The sequence below is a fragment of the Pterocles gutturalis genome, unplaced genomic scaffold (assembly GCF_000699245.1).
Source record: "Pterocles gutturalis isolate BGI_N339 unplaced genomic scaffold, ASM69924v1 scaffold3985, whole genome shotgun sequence".
Taxonomy (NCBI): Eukaryota; Metazoa; Chordata; class Aves; order Pterocliformes; family Pteroclidae; genus Pterocles; species Pterocles gutturalis.
The window spans coordinates 24,230-40,167 of record NW_010143172.1 but is presented as its reverse complement, the minus strand read 5'-3'; the positions used below and the strand labels follow the sequence as shown (position 1 = coordinate 40,167).

Here is a 15,938-nt window from a genome sequence, read left to right as displayed (position 1 = left end):
CAATGTGAAGATATCTAGCACAAAATGATTAGCCAGAATGTATTGTTAATAAGCTGCTTATTCATATAATTGGAAATTATTTGCTGCCAGGGTGTCAGTACAGTCTTTCTGCGCTGCTCTGATGGAGCGAGGCAGGTAGGTACTGGCCCAGGGGAGACCCCTGTGAACACATCTGCTGGCAGCGGGGAGGCAGAGGAATTTAGTGCCATTATGCCTCTTTACTGTCACTGCCTTGAAGGGCAGAGAAGGGCACAGGGATTTCAAGGGGAGGCAGAACGGAATCTGCCACCCCCACTAGCTAGGGACACGTTTCCCAGTGTGGCAAGCAGGAGGTGTCTGGGGAGCAGAGTGGAAGGACAGTCCTTCTCCAGGATCCTTACAACAGCTAGAATGAGAGTAAGGCCAAGCAAGCGTGGAATCGAGACCAGTAAGACCTGCCACCACATGTGCTTCCCAAAGCAGAGCCAGCTGCAGAAGAGCCACGAGTCCACCCCGGAGGTGTGACAGCCATCGCTAAAGGGAGACTTTGCTGGAACTAGAGGTTTGCGCAGGTGGATTTGCTCACCTTGAGAAATGCTGGCTTTGTCCTCATTTCCAGGAGGCAGATTTCCTCATGGGGGCCAAGGGAAAGGAGGAGAAATGCTACAGAAGCTGTTCCCCATTCCCTCCCTTAGCTCTGCTCAGCAGGTGCACAAATACAGGGCTGTGGCATTGCACCACCTCACTTGTTTGTCCTTCCCTCACCTCCACCGTGGTTGAGCCCAGCTCAGTTCAGAATCAGCCACGCGGAGGTTTGCGTGCCTCTGAAACATTTCTCTGTTTTTCTGATGCCAAGAGCTAGATTCTGCAAACGCTCCACTGCCTGCTCTCTTACAGTCCTTTTCCCTACCCAGGTTCTGTCTTATTTACTGCAAGGTTTATACTGATCAACAGGCAGACAGCACAAAAATAATGGCTATGAAAACCATGCACATAACAAACAACCATGAAACTTGGGGGAAACTGTTCCCCAGGCCCCCCTTCTCCCTAATCTTTTATTACCTTATTGCTACACCACACCCTGCTCAGACCAAGAATTCAAAAAAGATGCTATTAAAATGTGTTACATTAGTCTCCTTCTCCATTTCTGTGAAAAAAAGGACAAATTATTGTAAGGCCTACCTCAATTTTATGTTCTTTCAAATATTTTTGCAAGAGGCTTCTCTTTTTTTTTTTTTTCCAAAACCACAACCTGAGATAAGGCAATGTAAGAATTTACTCAGCAACTCCTAGCTTGCTAAATTCTTCCCCAAAGTCTGAAAAAGGGAAACACCTCTCCCTACCAGCAGTTTTATACTAACTCATTTGATGATGTGCTGATGCTGCTCAGCTGTGAACACTGATGGGTTTCTCCCAGCTCTGCTGTGATGATGGTAACAGGAAAGGAGAGATGGAGGGCTTGTATTTTATCATAGAATCATATGATTGCTGCTACACCTAAATCCAGCAGCTTCTTCCCAACAGAACTTGGGACACTGGGAAAATAAACTGTTACAGGGGAGGCAGAGGGAGCAGGCGGTGTGTGAGGTACACAGGACGGAGGTCCCAGCTGCAGCCAGCCTCTGCTGGGACACAGCTGAAACCAGGGTCTGGATTTCACCTGTGAAGACTTTATCCCATAGGATACCTCTGATCACCGAGTCAGCTGATGAATTCAGAGCAAAGGCTCTGGATGTTTCTGTTACAAAAAGCATTGCTTTGTTTGGAGACATGATTATATTATTCTAAAATTCCTTCAGAAGGACAGAATATTTTGGATATTTATTTTTTTATTCAGCATCCCAGTTCAATTCAACCCTCCTGTAGTTAAAATGCCCGTGAATTGGATTACAATATTGGCACCCCAAGGGCTCTGTGCTCGACAGGGCACAACAGGACTGGCCGGGGTGGGGGACATGGGGGATCCCAGCTGGCACAGCCCCCGGGAGGGTCCGTGCAGACACAGCCCTGGACTCGTTGCTACCCTGGCTTTGAGGAGATGTTCCAGCGAGGGCCTGGGCTGAGGGCATCCTGGGAGCCTGGCGAAGGACCTGCTCCATGTCCCACAGCTCGGGACAGCCAAAGGAGTGCCCCGCTGCCACTGGTGTGAGGGCAGAGCGTGATGATGGCCAGGCGAGAGCAGCAAAGGGCTTTTGCTATCAGGACGAGCTGAGCTCTGCCCTCAGCCGCTTCCCCAAATGCACCCTGAAATTATCTTAATATCAGCCTTGTTGCAAAATGTGGTGAAGGATTTCCGTGGGCAAGCAAGACCTCAGCACTTCCTCCAGGAGCGTCACTGTGATGCAGGAAGGCTCGCAAGGCAGACACTTTTGGATGGGGCAGGTTGGGCAGCCTCCAGCGATGCCCCTTCCCTGGGCTTGAGGACGGCCATGGAGCTGAGAGCCCTCCTCCTGCTGCTGCTCTGCTTCCCAGGTAAGAGAAGGGCTGGGCATGCCTCAGGCTTCCCACGCACCCAGGGGGAATGGGACACCCTTCCCCACCGCCGCCTGCCTTGGGAGCTCCACCTTGGTGGGGAATCCTGACACGGACTCTGAGCTGGGCAACTCTCCAGGCAGAGCTGACCCCAGATGGGTCTCACCTCTCTCCCCCACCCTCTCCCTTTACCCCCAGCAATCGCTATCTTTCCACCAGCTCTTCAGTAGGATCATTCAGGGCCAACGAATAAACCCTTCAGAGCAGGGACTGCCCCCTGTGGGGGTGCTGGGACAGCCCTGCACCCAGCATAGACTCACATCCTCGGAGGATGCGGCATGGAGGAGCTGCAGGCTGCTGGGGGCAAGCTCAGGTCCCACCATGGGTTGAGCATTTCATCCCCAGGGCACACGGTGCCCCTGCTCCTTCCTTCTGCCCTTTCACCACATCCTGTACAGATGTACACACCCAGGTCCTAAGAGCTGCTGAGCCCCACCACTGCCATCCCCTGCGTGGGGAGGGGTTGGTCTCATTTTGCCTGCGGCAAGGGGCAGTGACAACCGGGCTGGGATGCTGGGGCGGCTCCGGAATCTGCATCATGTATGGCTCCGTTCAGGCTTGAAGGTCCAACACCTCCAGCACTTGCGTGTCTGTGGGTTTTAAATCAAAGATACTGGGTTTTAAATCCCAGTTGTGGTCCCAGCTCAAATCTCAACACTTCCCACCACAAATCAGCCCTCCCATTTCCAAGCAGGTGAATTGAACGGGAGAAATGGATCTCAGTTTTCAGAGTTCCTCCAGCCACAAGTGCTCACGGAGGAAGGTCAGAGGCAGAGTTTGCCCGTGTCCATCAGGAGGCTGTGGGCAGCCCTGCAGCAGCTCCCCTCTCCCTCACCACATCTGATATTTACAGGTCTCCAAGCCCAAACACCTCAAGAGGAGAGCCGGTCAGAAGGAAGCACTCTGTATATCCAGTGTCCTTACACACCAGAGACTGACTACTACGGGCAGAAGGTCTGGTACCATGTAAGAGATGGACTATATAAGGTCTTTGTGGAAAGCAACCCACACAAAACCCACACCACAAAGGGGAAAGTTACAATACAGGACAACTACACGCATCGGACAGTGTACATCACCATGACTGACCTCCAGGCAGAGGACTCAGGCACATACTCCTGTGCTTACCGTTCCGGTGACTGGTATATTACACTAAGGACAATCTCACTGAATGTTTTCAAGGGTGAGTACCTTTTTCTCCATACAAACTCAAGTCTTGGCAGAAAGCAACATCATTGCTTCCCCTGCTCTGTCCACCCTCTCCCACATGCTGAGCAGCTCCCACCCTCCCCAGCAGCACCCACTGCCTTCTCCGCTCACACACATGCCCGGTGTGAAGGATTCCCACAGACCCAGCTGGCTCCAAGGGCTCTCAGCTCCCTCTCATCCTACCCCACCTCACACGTCCCTGACTGTCCATCCACAAGGGAGTTGCCCCCCGGGTGCCCGTGTGCCCGGTTGCAGGTCAGTGAGCATGTTTGCTGTTTTGCAGAGCTGCACAAGTGGGAGTTGGACAGTCTCTCTGTGCAGTGCCCGTACAGCCCAGGGACAAACGTCTGGTGTCGAAGAAGTGAGACTTTGTGTAATATCGTGGCGAGGACAGATACCACCTCAACATCGCATAACAGCAAAGCTCTGGAAGGCAGAACATCGATCCAGCGTGACACCCAGCAGAGGACCGTCACCGTCACTGTGCAGAAGCTGCAAGCCCAGGACGCTGGCGTGTACTGGTGTGCACTCTACAGCGGCTATCGTCCCACCCGGATAATGGAGGTCAGGCTCTCTGTGTCCAAGAGTGAGTACCCACTGGCAGCGGTGTGGCTGTTGGCAGATTTCAGCCCCACCTCCCCTGCTCGTTTTCCCTCCCGTCCTCCACCACACCACGTGCCAGGGCACAGCTGACACCCATCTCCCTGTCTGTCCCTCTGGCAGACACCATGGTGGCTGCCCAACAGGCACCTGAGCTCTACATATGAGGCCACTCTTAACTGCTTCCCACAGGATCCAGGGGCCGGGAGCAGCTTGCCCTGCTCAGCACCCAGCTTGCCCTGCTCAGCACCCAGCTTGCCCATGCTGGGCACTGCTGGAACCTCCTCCGCTGTAATGCGTTGCTCTTGCTCTGCCCCCAGAACTGCCACCCCTCCCTGGTCCCAGCCTCCCAGAACCCATGGGCTGAGCACCTGTGATCATGCATTCCCCGGGGGAACCAGCAGAAGGGGACAGGACCCACGCAATTTGTGACTCACCTCCGCAAAAGGAATCTGGCTCCAATCCCCTTCTGCTCCTCATGTCTGGAGGCAAAAGGACGTCCAGGGAGCACTCAGCCCACAGCTTGTGTTCCAGTGATGGGGAAGGGGTGCCATTGGGCATGTTTTGGGGTCTCACCAAACATGCCGGGTGTTTTCCAGGGACCCAGCAATACACAGCCAAGGAGTCAGGCAACGTCTCTGTCCAGTGTCCATACAGCACCCTAGACTATGGGGCTGTGAGCAAAGCATGGTGCAAAGAGGGAAGCAGGAAAGCGTGTACCATGCTGGCCAACACGATGTGGAAGCCTTCAGGGAACCGCAGAAAAAATGAGCAAAGCAGAGTGACAATCCAGGACGACACGCAGCAGGGGATTGTCACCATCACCATGGAGAAGCTGCAGGCAGAGGACTCCGGCGTGTACTGGTGTGCGCTTTATGAACACACTCATCTTTTCCGAATAGTGGAGGTTACGCTCAATGTTTCCGAGGGTGAGTACTGACCTGCAGGGAAACGTGGTTGGTTGTAGGTTCCAGGCTCACTTTCCTACTCTCCCACCGAGCCTCTGCACTGCCCAGCTCACACCACCTCCCACATTACATCTGGATGCGTTTCCCTGCCCAAACCCTGCATCACGGCACCTTCGCACCCCAACCATGCTGCGGAATAGCAGCAGGGATCAGAACTGGAACACACACATGTGCTGTGTTGCTTCTCTTTTACCCGAGAGCAGCTTCAGTCATTTTCACAGAGGTGCTTCTGTCCCTCGTTCTCATGATACCAATTTTGCCCCTTTAGAGCAACTCATCCCTTGGCTTTCAAAGACTACTAAGACTTCCACGTTTAGTTGCCAAGGGGACAACCTTTAGAGCCATATTTTAGCTGGTAAATGCAAAGCAGCCCAGTGGTGCTCATTCTTCTCTTTATATTTGTGATCGCAGCATCCGCTGAAACAGCTGTGTCAGGTACTCCAGGCACAAGTCCAGCAACCCCGTCTGGCAACACCCCAGCATCGAGGTAAGGCCCAAAGAAGGTCTCTGAGCTTGAACCACAGACACAAGGTATTAATGTGTCGTATTGTTTCCCCTGGCTTCCTGGGGTAGGCAGTCCCTGGGCATTCTGAAGACTCCAGGTTACAGAGGAATTCGATATGACAGGCGTTCTTACCTCTCCTTGCCTCTGCTCTTCCAGCTCCTGCCCAGAGTGTAATTACAAAGGAAGAAGCAGATTGATAAAATCAAGTCACAGCTTTCTGGAATGTAGATGCCTACCTACTCTCTTTTGGCTGTGGTCTTTGCAGGGATAGAAACCCCCAGGTTCTGCCCCTAAGCCTTTCTGTCCCGACTTCACTCACTCCTGTCCACGAATATTTATCAATGAAATAGTCCTTGGCTGCTATTTTATCTATTTGCCAGGCTGTTAAATGTAAAGGATTTTCTTCCCCTTTGGACATCTGCTGTCATCAACACTAGAGCATCACCTAAGAGTACAATCATATATCAGATGCAGTGCAGCAGCTGCAGCAAAACACAGGAGGAAAAGGCAGTCCCTGCTCCAGGGAGTCTGGGATTGTGCTCTGAACGTGGAACAGTGACTTGTTTGTAAAGCCCAGCGAGTAGTTTAGGAAAAGCTCAGAAGGCACAGACAGGTAGAAAAATCAAAGTAGCATTTGCTGTAGGAGAACCAGACCCTCCTTCCAAGTGCACAAAAGCTAGTGCATGAAAGCTATTCCTGTCCCTGCTTTTGGTCATTGGTTGGTAATGGACTGCACCAGCATCATGCTGTGCTACCATCTAACACTGGTAACTCCTTTGCTCTCCTGGCTTCAGCTCAAATGTAAAGACCTTCATCCTGCTCTTGGGGGTCCTGAGCGTCCTGTTCATCCTGGCACTCATCAGCCTGATAATACTCTGCGTCAGGCGGCACAAGCAGCTGAAGAGAAGAGGTACGTGGAGACTGGTGATGTCTCATGTTCTAGTCTGTACCAAACAGGGCCTCCTCTGGCCATCACTCTTCCACTCCAGGGGAGCTTATTCCCAGCTCGCAGTGCCCTGGAGAAGATAAGGCAGGTGCAGCCTGGAAGGCTCAAGGCAGGCTCCTTGCTGTGACCTCCTCTCACAATAAGTCAAACCCATGTTCCTCCAGATTCTGCACAGGACAGCTCCTAACATGTTAGAGGAGAAGTGAGAGCAATCTGTTCACCAGATTCAGGGCAGATGGGTCCCACTGGCACACCCATTGCTTCTATCATGGAGCAATCTCACAGCCCTCCCCAAAACTCCTGAAGCATAGGCAATGCCCAGGCATTTAATGGACTTCTCTACTTCTAAACCCTCCGATTTTGGCTCATTCCAAAGGTACCAGAGAAGCAGAGGACATCTATGAGAAACCAGAGGACATAGCACAGGTAAGGAAAACAAGATTTCCCATATGGTACCTGAATCCCTTCCCAATAGTCCGTGAGGAGCTGCCTGACCCATCTGATGAGGACCCTGGTGCTCATTTTTGGTTGTGAGCGGGAGGGGAAATGGTATCTAATGGCACCAGAGAGGAACGTTCCCAGGTGGAGAATGTAATGTAAGGAAACTCCAGTAGGAAAAAACCACAGTGAACCAAATTCTAGTAATCTCTGTGAAATTACTCCAAGACTAGAAACCAAGGTTACACAATGAGGGTGTAACCTGTATCAAAGAGAGGTGATGGAGGAAAGAGTTTTCTCTTCTTCCACCTCTGTCATGACCGAAGGTATGCTTTTTACATGGCTTCTCCTTGTCTCGTGGGAAAATCTTGCTCTTCTGAAAACAGCTGTGGTAGTGGCACTGCATCATGCTAACAAATGTTTTCCTTTTCTTTTCACAGCTTGACAGTGCTGAAAGAATGGAAAGTCCCAAGGATGACAGTGAAGACCTAAAATACGTCACCCTGAACTTTAAATCCCAACTCAGCCTTGAGGATCCCCTCTACTGCAATGTTGAACCAAGTCAGACCCACAGGAAGCCCGAAGATGAGAGTGTGGAATACGCCATCATTGCACTCAAGCAGTTACCAGCGAATGACAAAGGATGAGGCACAGAATCCCAAAACAATCCAGAGATGGGAGAAAAGAACTGGCATACAAAGCGGGAATGGGGAGTAGAAGATGTGTGGATGGATACTGGGAAAGAGCTGAGTTTTTGCTGCCATATGTTGCCTATACATTTTAAGACCTCCCCTCCCATTAGAGGCCAGTAGAGAATTTTGCCACAAGTGTGCAGATTCCCCTGGGTCAGACAGAGGTGCTGGGTATTCCCAGGATCCCTTGAACATCTGCTTTCTTCAAGCCATTAAAACTCTTTTGGATGGGCAGGTGTGGAGGACTGACCTTTCCAAAAAGAGCAATATTTGTCTGGACGTGGATGGGTTTGGTATTTCAACGGTGTTCACCGGTAGAAACTCCATCCCACTCCTCAGGGTTCAGCTACTATAGCCAAGCAAACTCATTCCGGTGCTGTAAGAGATAAAACTCTAACCTTGCTGTGACCGGTTCATTTGCCATGTAATGGGTGGGGGATCTGAATGCTGGATGACAGGAATAAGCAGAACCAACATCTGCCGGAAAGCAAATAGCTTGAGGGTGGCAACACGATGATACTCTGCATTGCAAACTTTGCAAACTGAGGATTGCGCTGTATGGATCTGAGCACCAGAAGGTCTTGTAGCTACCAAATGACCATGATGCACAGAGGCAATACATGCACTTTTTGAGAGTTAATGCAAATTCCCCTATAACCTGAATTTATCAGTTTGCTTAGGTAAGAAGTAAGATGGTGGGAGGCTTTCAAACTAAAACTAAAAGTTTAGCTTTAGATCAAGAAATAGAGCATGCAGGGTAGCAGGGAACCAAGGTGATGTCAGTTCTGGGTGCAGGTCCAGGTGTCCCTTTACAGAGTGCAGAGGGTTGTGGGATGGATTCAGTGTGGCTGACCCTACTGAGAGCCTCCAACACCGTACCTTTGGGACAACTCAATGATTTCCAAGCTTGAGGGCTGAGGTTGCTGTCAGGGTCATCCCCAGGCACAGTCTTGGAGGCCTGTACATCGAGCACAGAATGAAGCAGCAGCTGAAAGCTGAAGGTACAGGCTTGGCTTCCCACACGCGTCTTGTGCAGCATGCCCCGTCCTCTCAGCACCTCCTCAGCAGAGGCTCTCACTGCATCCAGCAGCTTCTGGCTGGCCTGCTGCCTGCCACCCTCTGCTCCCCAGAACATCCAGGCTGGCTGCTTAAAGCAAGGCAGCGTGCAACCAAGACAGGCAGGGAGAACGAAAAAGGAGTATTTCTGGAGAAAGGAGGGATGGGAACAATACTGCACTAGAAGAGTGGACAGGGCACTGGGTTGTTTTGGAACAGAATTTGCCTTGCTGTGCCAGCTGCAAGGATGAGCCCTGAGACAGAGACAAGGGAGGTGTCTGCAGGCAGAGCAAGAAAGTGGCAGGGTGTGCGAGAAGCTGCAGGAAGTGTGACACAGACAAGAGAGGAACTGTGGACATAAGGGGGCTGGTGTCAACATCAGATGATATAACAGAAGGGACACGATGGTAACTAAGAGTGGACTATTTACCGATGGAGATGTCCACGTGAGTCAGACCCAGTGTATTTATGGATCTCAGCGCAGCTCTGATGCAGGTTGGCAATTTCTAAGAGCTGCCACGGGAACACTAGAGTGGCTGGGACCTCATCCAACCCTGTTATCCTGAAAAATCACACAATGAACCATCAAACATGCTTTTCCAATGCACTTGGTCTCTTGCCTTCCTTGTTACAAGGCATCTTTGTATCTCTCCTGGAATCAGGATCCAGCCCGTCTCAGATGTAGCTCAGTTCTTTTGCAGCACTGTGCTGTGCTTTAAACAGCTCTTCCCAGCCTGTTCAGCAGCACAGCTGGTTCTTGTAAGTCCTTTGGAAGACCGATACAAACCAGCATGCCTGCTTCCAGCACTTTTTTTTTTCTTTTTTTCTTTTCTTTTTCTTTTTTTTTTTTTTTTTTTTTGCTACACCATAGAAAGCAAGCTTTTATGGCTTCTTCTAAAGTCACAGAAGACCAGAAATGCACATGCAGTTTCATGGGAGAGTTCACCAGGGCCTTGGAAAGTGATACCATGACTTCCCTCTCTCTGCTGGAAATACTCCAAATCACACATTCGCTGCCTTTATTTAGCAGTCATGTGGTGAGCAATATGAAATGAGTTTGCTGGGGCTCAAGCTCAATTTCTCCAAAAGACCTGAAACACAGAGACATTATTTGGCTGCACCAAGCTCTGCAGGCAGGTGGCAAATTAAAGGGTCCTGAGCCACTCTCTGTTCACAAGCCAGTCACATCCCATAGGATGCTACGGCTGCAGTTGATCTATTTGTTGAGATTTTCAGAGTTGACATGCTTAACTTGAAATGACAGAAAGCAAAAGAAAATGGTTCTGGAAATGGTTCGCTCAGCCCAAGATTCCCCCCTAGCTGTTTGCTATTCATGCAGTCGGTTATACTGGGTCAAACAGTGGAAGAGCTGGAGTAGAAAACAATTGAGTGGAAGAGAGATGTTTTCAGGGAGACAGTTGCTTCTGATCAAAGAGAATCCAGATTTGTGCTCACTGGAGCAAGAATGAACAAAACCTGCAATCAGTAAGCCTCACAGGGAATTTCTGGGTACTGTAAGGTACCATTTTCTTAAACACTAATTTAGAGGAAAGAAAAAGACGAAACATTTATGAATGGACAGACCTGCAGGTTTGTCTGCCTGCTAAGAAGCAGGTAAGCACACAAGAAGCCAGGGTCTGTTGGTACTTGAATGGAAGATCTCCAAGTAAATAAATTCAAAAAAGAAAAAATAGTAATTTGTGCACATCATACCAGTTTGCTAATGCTAGAGGAGGCTCCCTTAACTGCAGTCCTGAACTCCTGCAGCAGTACGGCACCGATGGGCTGGGAACCAATGCCCCATCCCTCGATGTCCTTTCTGCTAGATACAAAATAAGGATGTCTGGTTTGCTCATCTAAAGCACCTCACAGCTCCCCCCAGCGCAGTGTTCTTGTCTTCCTGTCTTCAGTTATATGGCAAATGGGAATGCTGCATGCATAGGCTCTCCTAAATCTTTCTCCTGAAAATAACCAACAAGATGATGCCCTTGCCCTCCTTTCATCCCCATGACTGAGCTCCCTGCAGAGTCTCAATGAGAGCCGCCCTTTCAGCTTTCCAAAAATCCACCCCATGCAAAGCTCGCGTGTCAAGCCTGCTCTGGGGGACAGGCACCGTTGCTGAGCCCGGAGGGACTCCCGGTACCAGGGTTTCAGGCCACCACGTGATGCTCTCTTTCAGGCTGTCTAGACTGAGTGGTGGCTGTGAGTAGGTGGCTATGAGTGGGCGATGCTGATGCCTGAATTTTCAGCCCACAAAAGAAATGCCCATCCCTGGAGAATTGCTCAACATGCAGGATGAAAAAGATGCCAAGTTCCTGTGCTCATTCCTTCCGTCAGAGCAAGGAGGGGGGAAAAGCAAGCTGCTCTTGGGCAAGAGTCCTTTTCTTCTTTCTCCAGACTCCTTTCTTGTCCCCTTTGCTGCTCGGCTGACATGGAGAAGCTCGTGAACCTCATCTTCTTGGTCTTGTCAGGTAAGAAAGCGTATGTGGCCTTGGGTTTCAGCTAACAGGGTGAAGGATTGGTGCAGAACTTAGTCTCTGCTGGCACTTTATATGAGATGACTGCTAAAGCTATGGGGACAGACCGCATGGGTGTTGACACATGGTAGCTTTGTCCGGATGCAAGGCATCTTCCTTGTAGCAGTTCTTTGGAAACTGATACAAACTCTTACCACGGATAAAGAGTTGCACTGCATGTCGGTACGCTGCAATGCAAGCAGAAGGAAGCTGGAGTTCTGCAAGCCACTCTTCCTCCCCAGTTACATTGCAGGATGGCAGACTCAGAGTTTGCTCTTTTCTCTTAATTTAACAAAGGGCCAGCGGCGATCCAAGTGCTCGGCTTTTCTCGCAGGGATCTTCTCGAGTCAGAACAGGAAACACTGTTGACAGAAGTCTTGTGTGCCTTCTCAGAGGGAAATGTGAAATTGCAAAACCCTGTTTGTTTGCATTTGTGGGGCTTTGACTGTAAATTGCAGCAGGTAGGGTTCAAGAGGAGGAGAATAAAGCTGAATGAAGGGGACATCTCTGAAATCTTGGGCACTTGGCTATTTGCAGCTTGGAAATCAATGTTCATCTGAAATGAGAAACAAGGCACAGGACCCAGCCAGCAGCCTTCTCTCTCCGGCCACTCTTTGGAGATCCCACACACTTGCAGCAGTGCATAGAAAGGCAACAGATTCAGGCTTTGGGAGCACAGAAACCTGTCCCAAAAATCTGAATGAGTTTGGAAAAAAAGTCCACTATTTTTCAGTAGCACACAACAAGGGAGGAGGAACACAAATAGGAAATCACCTGTCAGCAGAATGGGTTGAAAAGATAATGACACAAAGTTTTCCGCAGGGGCATCAGCAAATTTTTATAAACGCCATGATTCTGATCAAGAGGTTTTTTTTTTTTTTTTTTTCAATGCTGTGGCTATTTAAAACAAAAACAAAACCCTGGGGCTATTCCAGGAACGGAAGGGGCAGAGCTGTGGGTGAGGAGGGGTCCACAAGAGAAATAGGAGAGGGAGTTCAAACATTTGGAGGGATTGTGCAGGACTAGACTGGAGGTAAGCGGTGACTGAACAAATGAGTGCAGCAACAGATCAGGATAAAAATTTGTTGGATACTTGGAGAGCACAGATCCATTTTTTATGCTGCCTTGTAGTCAAGCCTGAAAGACCTTCAGTTTTTTTAGTATACAATTCACCCAGACTGGTTGAAATTATTTTAAGAAGTGTTATTAAAAGGCTCAGCCAGCACAAAGTCCTCACAACAGCCTATTTTTAAATTTATTTCTGTTTTATCATTACTTATGGTTTCACAGAAGGCATTAATCCCTGAATTTTTTCACTAGAAGCACAGATTTCTACGAACACCATGCTGCACTTCTCTCTGGAAGTATTAATAGCTCAGACTGTCCCTTCTGCCTTTGCCTACTGCAAAGAGGAATGGAAATTAGAAATAAGGAACTGAGGAAAAAGAAAAAAAGGCAAGCAGCCAAAGTCCAGTTGTCAACATGACCAAAATTAGTAGGGTATTAAAAGATAGGGTGAAAAAAATTGCTAAAACCCTGGATTTAGAAATTAGGAGAGAGATTAAGAAGTAAACTGCTAACCAGCTAGCTGGACACTGGTTTGTAGGTGTCACTTTGATTCTAGCATTTTCCAGGGCTGTGTTGCTTCTGTACGTTGCTGCGTAAAAAGCCTTAAAATGGGGATAAACTTCATCGTCATTTACTGGAAAGGACCTTTTCTGGAGGGTACTCCAGAGGCACATCTGCATCTATGAATATCAGAGCAAGGGCTGAGGTCAAAGTCAAAACCTGAAGCAAGCTGCCGTGCTGCAGCTGTATGCAAGGAAGCAGGATGGATGTTGCAAAGCAGGGGTGTTACAGAAAGAGCGGTCTAATGAGAGTTACCCAGAAATAATTTCTCATTATTGGGTCAAGTAATGTTTTTATGAGCTGCCTTGTAAAAAAGAGCTTTTAAAAATCAAGACAGCTTGCCTGATGCCAGTTCAATCTACCTGAATGCCTAGCTTCATGCTGCTCGGGACCAGAGGAAAATGCACGTTTCTATTTAATCCCCTAATTGTGCTGACAAACTGCTTCCCCTTACTGGGCAGGAGCCCAACGATTACAGACAGTGTGATGTGGCTGAGCTCCAGACTGCAATCCAGAGCAGCCACCACAAAGACCAGAAGGGAAAGCAAGGACCAACATTTCCTGAGCTTCAGAAAATCTGCAAATATTAATGAAGCTGACACCTTCTCCTTCCCTCAGTCCCCCTCCCCAACAAGAATAGCTGCCTGGCAAGAGCCAAATAACCAGCAGGCAGAGGGATCATGACATAGTTCAAGAAAATGTGAACCCAGGCTCTGAATCTGAGCACACTGGATCTTTCATGGGGGACGCAGACAGGTAACAGCCCTACAGCTGCCAGCAGCCAGCACTAGAGTAGCAAAAAGAGAGAAATGATGTTTAGGATAAACATAGTGCTAAGGGAGAGATATGAAAGTGACTCAGCTCACTGCTTGCTCCTCCTTTCCCAGCGTCCTGCGCTGCAGAGAACATCACTGTGGTGTACGGGATGGAGGGGGACACCATTTCTATCAACTGCACCTACAACCCCTGGCAGCAGCGGTGGAGGGAGAAGAGCTGGTGCAAGCAGATCGATGAGACCACGTGCCAACACGTGGTGAGCGCCCGGCGCTTCTGGCTGCCCTTCCTAAAGAACAGGAACGGCACCACCTCCATCAGTGACAACATCCACGACGGGGTCCTGACAGTGACCATGAAGCGACTCAAGAAGAAGGATGCTGGGTTGTACCAGTGCAGAACTGACTACCTGGGGGAAACAACCAGCCTGAGGAAGGTGAAGGTGGAAGTGCTGACAGGTATGTCCTGGGGCTCTGAGTTTCACGAGTTTCTGAGTTCCTGCTTAAATTACACCTGTGTTTGCAGATGCCCCACGTTAGTAAATATCTACTTTTGTCTTACTCTAAGGAGGTACTGTGTTTTATTGCCTCTTTTTAGTTCCTGATTTACAGCAACATGGCCTCACTGTTACAGGACATCTAACGCATGTCATCCCCTTACTGCCACCCAGATTAATCTTCCAGCACACAGCCCAGTGCCCAGCCTCACACTGGTTATCCATGCCTAGCTGGGGCACTGGTGTTGGTGACAGCAATGAATATCACTCAGAAACATCTGTGAACCCAACTGTTCTGTTTCTCCCATCAGCTGTAGCTGTCCTGGAGACCCAGATGCCAGAGGAGCCCAGTGCTGTGCAGAGCATCTCCAGGTAAGCCATAAAACTCCTCACGCTGGGATCTCTACTCTTCCTAAACCAGATTAACTGAGAGGAATACCACCACATAGTCTCTACCTCTTCCTAATCCATGACAATTCTCAGAGCTGCTCTGTGGTTTCTAAACAGCATCTTTATCCTAATCCAGAAAATGCAGCATTTCAGTGCCCCGCAAAACAACTCCTGCAGATCATAATTTATCCATGTGCGAGGTCTTGCAGTTAAAACCTGTTACAGTTGTTTTAACTGCCCAGGGTCTGCTGTGCACAGGCAGGGATGTTGTAGGAGGTGTTACTATCTTCACAATGTGTCCTACCAGAGTTTCTTTAAGGGTTAAACCATCCCCTTCATGGCTAAGCTTTGTTGTTGTATTTTTGCTTCCCCATAGCATCCCTCCCGAAGCGGATTTCACCATCTTCTATATCATTGCTGGATTCCTGGTTACTAAATTCATGGTGGCTGTGCTGATCTTTATCATTGGCAACAGCAGGAAGAGCAGAGGAAGAGAGCAGAAGAACCCAAACCTGAACGAGCAGTGGGTCGTCCCTTTCGCTGGTGACCTTGCACACGATGGAATCAGCCCCTCCTGGGAGAGCAGCGCTTAGGGCTAGACCACAGGGAATCCACAGGGAAACGAACATCAGGTATTTGCAGGCAAAGCTTTGCCACCTGCTGCAAAAAAAGGATTGCCTACTAAACATAGGTGTTTATGAACTTATCACTCTAGAGAAGGAACACTACCATCTACCACCTCTTCTCGTTGGTGCTGACCAATTTTTTCCAACGCAACTGAATGGAAAAGATGCTGCCAGCGACCCCTGAACCTAATGGAAGAGGATGGGATTGAGGGCCAGGGGGAGAGGAGGAATATGAAGTCTTTCTGTCAAGAGATCCATCACGGACTTATCTCTTACACAGGCATGGTAAAGGTGAGAGAGCTCTGCGCAGTTTTCCCCCAGCTCTCAACAACTGTGTGTTGAGCAATTCACAAACACATCCACATAATGTAAAAATGGAAAGACATTGTTCTGTCTCAAATCCACTCGCTAAAGACTGAAGCTTTTGACACACTTTTGGCAATGCAATGCTCTGCTCTCCTCTGCATTCGCTGCCAGCAGCTGCACCACACCACCAGGCAGTTATTCCAGATACTCATCCTCAGTAGCATTCCACCAGGGTCTGAACTGAGACCCATCAACTTCATGTCATCTCAGAGCAGT

The 15,938-nt window shown here is 49.3% G+C and overlaps 2 protein-coding genes across 2 annotated transcripts; both read left to right on the top strand.

The window, feature by feature from the left end:
* Positions 1–2,408: 2,408 nt before the first annotated feature.
* Positions 2,409–7,824, top strand: LOC104469887. The gene is made up of 8 exons (XM_010084617.1): positions 2,409–2,451; positions 3,365–3,694; positions 4,004–4,306; positions 4,920–5,249; positions 5,700–5,775; positions 6,588–6,703; positions 7,116–7,165; positions 7,618–7,824. Exons 1-8 carry the CDS (start codon positions 2,409–2,411, stop codon positions 7,822–7,824), a joined length of 1,455 nt encoding a protein of 484 aa, XP_010082919.1.
* A 3,532-nt stretch (positions 7,825–11,356) lies between these two features.
* Positions 11,357–15,323, top strand: LOC104469885 (triggering receptor expressed on myeloid cells 2-like). Its single transcript, XM_010084615.1, has 4 exons — positions 11,357–11,396; positions 13,958–14,302; positions 14,652–14,712; positions 15,107–15,323. The coding sequence occupies exons 1-4, from the start codon at positions 11,357–11,359 to the stop codon at positions 15,321–15,323; spliced, it is 663 nt and encodes a 220-aa protein (XP_010082917.1).
* The last annotated feature ends 615 nt before the right edge of the window (positions 15,324–15,938 follow it).

Coding starts and splice junctions, on each gene's coding strand:
- LOC104469887 (XM_010084617.1), top strand. CDS start 2,409: ATGGAGCTGAGAGCCCTCCTCCTGCTGCTGCTCTGCTTCCCAG. Junction 4,307..4,919: donor CAGGCTCTCTGTGTCCAAGA/GTGAGTACCCAC, acceptor GGTGTTTTCCAG/GGACCCAGCAATACACAGCC. Junction 7,166..7,617: donor AACCAGAGGACATAGCACAG/GTAAGGAAAACA, acceptor TTCTTTTCACAG/CTTGACAGTGCTGAAAGAAT.
- LOC104469885 (XM_010084615.1), top strand. CDS start 11,357: ATGGAGAAGCTCGTGAACCTCATCTTCTTGGTCTTGTCAG. Junction 11,397..13,957: donor CATCTTCTTGGTCTTGTCAG/GTAAGAAAGCGT, acceptor CTCCTTTCCCAG/CGTCCTGCGCTGCAGAGAAC. Junction 14,303..14,651: donor GAAGGTGGAAGTGCTGACAG/GTATGTCCTGGG, acceptor TTCTCCCATCAG/CTGTAGCTGTCCTGGAGACC.